The 5,000-nt window shown below is 47.6% G+C and overlaps 1 protein-coding gene across 1 annotated transcript in view; it reads right to left on the reverse strand.

Annotated features, from left to right (window-relative positions):
* src (v-src avian sarcoma (Schmidt-Ruppin A-2) viral oncogene homolog) overlaps positions 1-5,000 on the reverse strand; it is a 43,026-nt gene that overhangs the window by 16,926 nt on the left and 21,100 nt on the right. The window contains exon 2 of the mRNA XM_076277403.1: positions 902-1,163. Coding sequence (XP_076133518.1) covers positions 902-1,154 — 253 coding nt within the window. The 5' untranslated portion in view covers positions 1,155-1,163. The remainder of the gene's footprint in view (positions 1-901; positions 1,164-5,000) is intronic.

Genomic DNA, 5,000 nt, shown 5'->3' on the forward strand with positions numbered 1-5,000 from the left:
ACAGTCCAATGTCAACAGTCCTATCGCAATCAAACCGCCCGTCATTTGAATCCTACATTTCATAAAGGTCAGTCTGTTGTTATTGGCCAATTGTCATATCTGTTTCATAACACTGTGACAATGCAGAATTGATGCAAGCACGTCTTCCTGATTGTGAAGGGGGAAAAGCTGCTCACAGTGGTCACCTTGTCTAGAGGCATGACATGCGAGAGCCGACTGGTCCAATATGCCTGAGTGCCAGGCTGACCTTACTATAATTCTCTATCTGATCGACATTGGGTTCAGCAAACAAACAAACAAATAAATAAATAAAACAAATAAATACTAACAGCCTAATCTCTTAATGCACTGAATACAAATGAAAATGTTTAATCCGGTTAATGAGTGGAAATCCTGCGCAAAACAATATTATAGTTTTGATAAGGTGAAGCTTTTCTGGCTCTCCTGTTAGTTCAATAGGAATGTTTGGCCTAATAAAGACCTGGTGGGCAACAGTACAGTACAACACAGCAAAAACACGACGTACAGTATATGAGTACAATACATTGAGTCTGCCACTGATCAAAGGCTTGCACACAATTGATTGATTCCTTTTCATTTGGCGAGGGAGGGGTTAGGGGTGACCTTTTTATTAGGAACCTCAAATTCGCCTTTGCAGATCAGGCTTGTGCAAAATTCCAGAATTGAATTGAAACTGGCTCTTAAATTCCAATTCAATTCTTGAATTTCACTTGCATTTCAATTGAGGTAGCAAACAGGAAGCAGAATTGCTATTCGTATTGTGCACAACCCTGTTGCAGATGGAAGTCAGGACGTGCAATGAGATACAGCACTAGTGGCCTGCGCTCGCGTGCTGCTAGATACGCAGCAGATTCTGCCGTGCGGTGGCGGTCATCCTCACCTAGCAGGGTGCTCCGTTGAGGGGACGTGATGCTGTTGGTGGTGGAGTCCACCCCGCCGAAGAGCGCCAGCTCTGGGTGGCTGGTCATCTGCTGGGACGCGTGGCGCTGGCCGTCCACTGCAGGGCTGCGGTGCGGCGTGAGGGCCTGCTGGGAGGGGCTGAGGTGGGCAGCGCCCCCGTTGCCCCCGCCGGAGCCACCCGCCTCGTCCTGCCGCTGCCCGTGGTCTTTGGGCTTACTCTTCGTGCCGCCCATGCTGGTGGCCTGGGGAGAGAGATGGACAGCCAAGAGTCAACTTTATGCACGCGCACGCGCACACAAACACATACACACACACAAACACACGCGCGCACGCAAATGAAAAGGACAACTGGCAGCAACACCCACTGCTGGGCAGGACTGTTTCCCGCCTTTTAGAGAAATGTCAGTTGCTTTGGTCTGTAGACTCTGCTTCGAACACATGCAGTCTTTCTGCACACACCCCTTCTCTACACTATACAGACACATAGCACTCTCATGCAGTTCACTGAGCATCCATATCCTTCACTAGACTTCTAAACATAAACACATTTAATATGTGCTGATACAGTTCATCTGACAATAGAATAAACTCATCTATTTATTATAGAATAATCACATCTATCTACTGATATCTCTCTCTGTCATTCCATGAATACACACACACACACACACACACACATACATGTATGCATGTATTGCACACACACACACAAACACACACACATATGAATGTATTGCTTTTAATTTAACAAAGCGTCTTTGAAGCAGGCCTGGCTCCATCCTAGATGCCCGGGGCAGCGGCTCTTGTAATTTATGCACACTCCTCAGGAATTATTTATGCTATGTAACACTCGGTTGGCATTTCTTGTTGGTGACACAGATAAACATTGACATGTTTGGGAGCAGAAGTAGTAGCCCTCTCCATTGAAGAATCACATTGGTTAAGGAAATGTTATTCAACGCTTTCTGATTGCGTCCGATTTTTCAGTTCATCCAAAATGATTTTTTAAAATGGATTTAAATGCACGTGTGTGTGCCCGCCCACACACACACACACACACACACACACACACACACACACACACACACAGACACACACACAAATCTAGTTGTTTTGTACCCCAAAATATCTCTGATTAATCTCATAAAAAACAGAGTTATTAAAAAGCCTAATTAAAATCAGCCAAATCAGAAACATTAGCATAATACCCACAGGATGTTTAGTGTTTTCCAAGCGTTCCACTCCAGCCCAACCTGCTGAGAGTCCAGCCCAGCTGCCATGCCTCTACTGACAGCTACAGCAATTACCCCGACACCCACCCACACACCCAGCACTCTCACACACACAGGCATGTCAACACACACACACACACAGCCACATCAACACACACACACACACACACACCCACCCACTCACCACTCTCTCACACACACAGGCACATCAACGCACACACACACACACACACACACACCACTGTCCCGCACACAGGCATGTCAACACACACACAGCCACAACACACACACACACACACACACACACACACACACACACACACACACACACACAGACACAGACACAGACACAGACACAGACACAGACACACACACACACACACACACACACACACACACACACACACCTTCCCGCACACAGCCGCATCAACACACACTGGACTCACCCACACACATCCACAGAAGAACACACATTCAAACCATACACAATCCATACCAGCACGCGCACACACACACACACTTTCTTTCTCTAGCTACACATGTGGAGGAGACTGCAGTTGCCACTGCACAGTGTCTAGATACCACACATGTGGAGGAGACTGCAGTTGCCACTGCACAGTGTCTAGATACCACACATGTGGAGGAGACTGCAGTTGCCACTGCACAGTGTCTAGATACCACACATGTGGAGGAGACTGCAGTTGCCACTGCACAGTGTCTAGATACCACACATGTGGAGGAGACTGCTGTTGCCACTGCACAGTAGTTCTACATTACAGTTGCCCTCTCAATGCTATATACTGTAGGTCATACAGCAAGCCATTCTAACATGCATTGTATAGGCCACTCACAGAAGATATGGATTATGTGTATTTTTCCTGGTAGTCTGATGGATATCTGAAAAGAGGAAAAGATGATTTCCCCATCTGGCTATTATGGCAGCTGACCACTGGCTTAGTGTGGTCACGGGGCTTAAGCCTGGCCAAATGCTCATCCATTACTCATATTCTCCTAAGACCTGCGGGCCCTTTGCTCTGCCTTCTGCCATCACAGGATGGCATGGGACACAGGATGACAGGATGGCATGGGACACAGTGGATGGCATGGGACACAGGATGACAGGATGGCATGGGACACAGGATGACAGGATGGCATGGGACACAGTGGATGGCATGGGACACAGTGGATGGCATGGGACACAGTAGATGGCATGGGACACAGTGTGTGGTGCTGGACTATTGATAGATTAAATTGCATTCACTTGGCAGCGCAAGCACCTGCATTACAATATAGTAAATGTGACCCGAAACATTTTGCTCACGACACTGTTCCATTACCAGCTGATCCCAAATGACAGACATTTTTCAGCAGGAGGGCCAGTCAAAAGCACATGTCAGCTGTTCAGACTGTGCTCTGCTGTGGCAGAATTCACTGTACAGTGGGCTGCACCCAGTATGCAAATAGCACTCACTGTTAACATTCAATCCAAAACAAAATGTGATCACACTCAGCAGGGTGCCACAACCGCACAGACCTTCAGGCCCACAGACACACAGACACAGATAGAAACACACACACACACACACACACACACACACTCTCTCTCACACACGGAAATGGACATGCATACACATAAAACAGATGCCTCCACTCTTCATGCTAGATACGAGACACGTTTTAATCATTCAGACCCACACACACACAGTGTCACCTCCCTCCCCCCCCCTTACACACACACACACAGTGTCATCCCCCCCCCCCCCACACACACACACACAGAGTGCTTCAGCGAGTCCTGTCCTCAGCCAACTTCAGTCCAGCTGATTGCGATGAGTCAGGATCGATACTCAATTAAAGAGCAACTCAGGCCTGACTAATCGCCAGTCACAACTCTGCATCTGTGACAGAGCAAAGCAGAGCAGAGCAGTGGGATGCAGGGCAGGGCAGGGCAGGGCAGGGCTGGGCAGGGCAGGGCTTGGGCACGCCAGGGCAGGCCAGGGCAGGGCTGGGCAGGGCAGGGCAGGGCAGGGCAGGGCTTGGGCAGGGCTCTGTCTGAGCTCACAGAGTGCCCCCATCTCTCTGGCTCCAAGAGGGAAACTAACTGGTCCTGTTGTGTGGGCACTATGACTGTAGCAATTTAAAGTAATTTCAAGTGGCACTGCATTAGGCAAACATGCACGTTGTATACAACAGATAACACAGGGACTTGCATGATGCTTTGAGGAACACCTAAGGAACACCAGAAATTATGCTGGAAATCCCTCAGTGCTCACCTGCATACTTATAGTACTTAAGCCAGCAGAGTGTTCTGTGTCAGATGTCAGCTATATACATCTGCACCCGTCACATGTATTCACTTAGCCGACGCTTTTGTCCAAAGTGACTTACAAAAAATAAATCAAGGTACAGTGTGCATAGGAGACAATAGTGTAATAATAAGATAAGAAGAGTAGAATGGCATCTCAGAGTCAAGTGAAGTCAGGGACGTAGATAAGAGAGACAGACAAGGTGGAGAAGAAGAGCACCATGGGAAATGCAAGAGTGTTGGGCCGTCAGTGGTGCTATAGTGTTAGAGCACTTACTCTGTTATTGAGAGCTACTGCCAATGAAATTCTTTACACATAAACAACATTCATACAATCTATAAAGAGAAATGCTCATCTAAGTCAATTAGCCATTAAAGTGAATAAAGGCTAGGTTGCTAATGCTAATCTAACTCTGCTTAAATTCTCACAGAAGGTGGCTGGAAAAAATGGGCAGCTGGTTATGAAGGTGGGTTAAGAAAGTCTTTAGGCTCATAACCCACATAGTGAGCATGGCTAAACCTGGCAACCCCTGCCCATAACC

This window comes from Alosa pseudoharengus, unplaced genomic scaffold (assembly GCF_046254945.1).
Source record: "Alosa pseudoharengus isolate Yale_2024_CS ecotype anadromous, Long Island Sound unplaced genomic scaffold, YU_APseudo_1.1 YU_APseudo_1.1_scf_9, whole genome shotgun sequence".
In the NCBI taxonomy this organism is placed as follows: Eukaryota; Metazoa; Chordata; class Actinopteri; order Clupeiformes; family Clupeidae; genus Alosa; species Alosa pseudoharengus.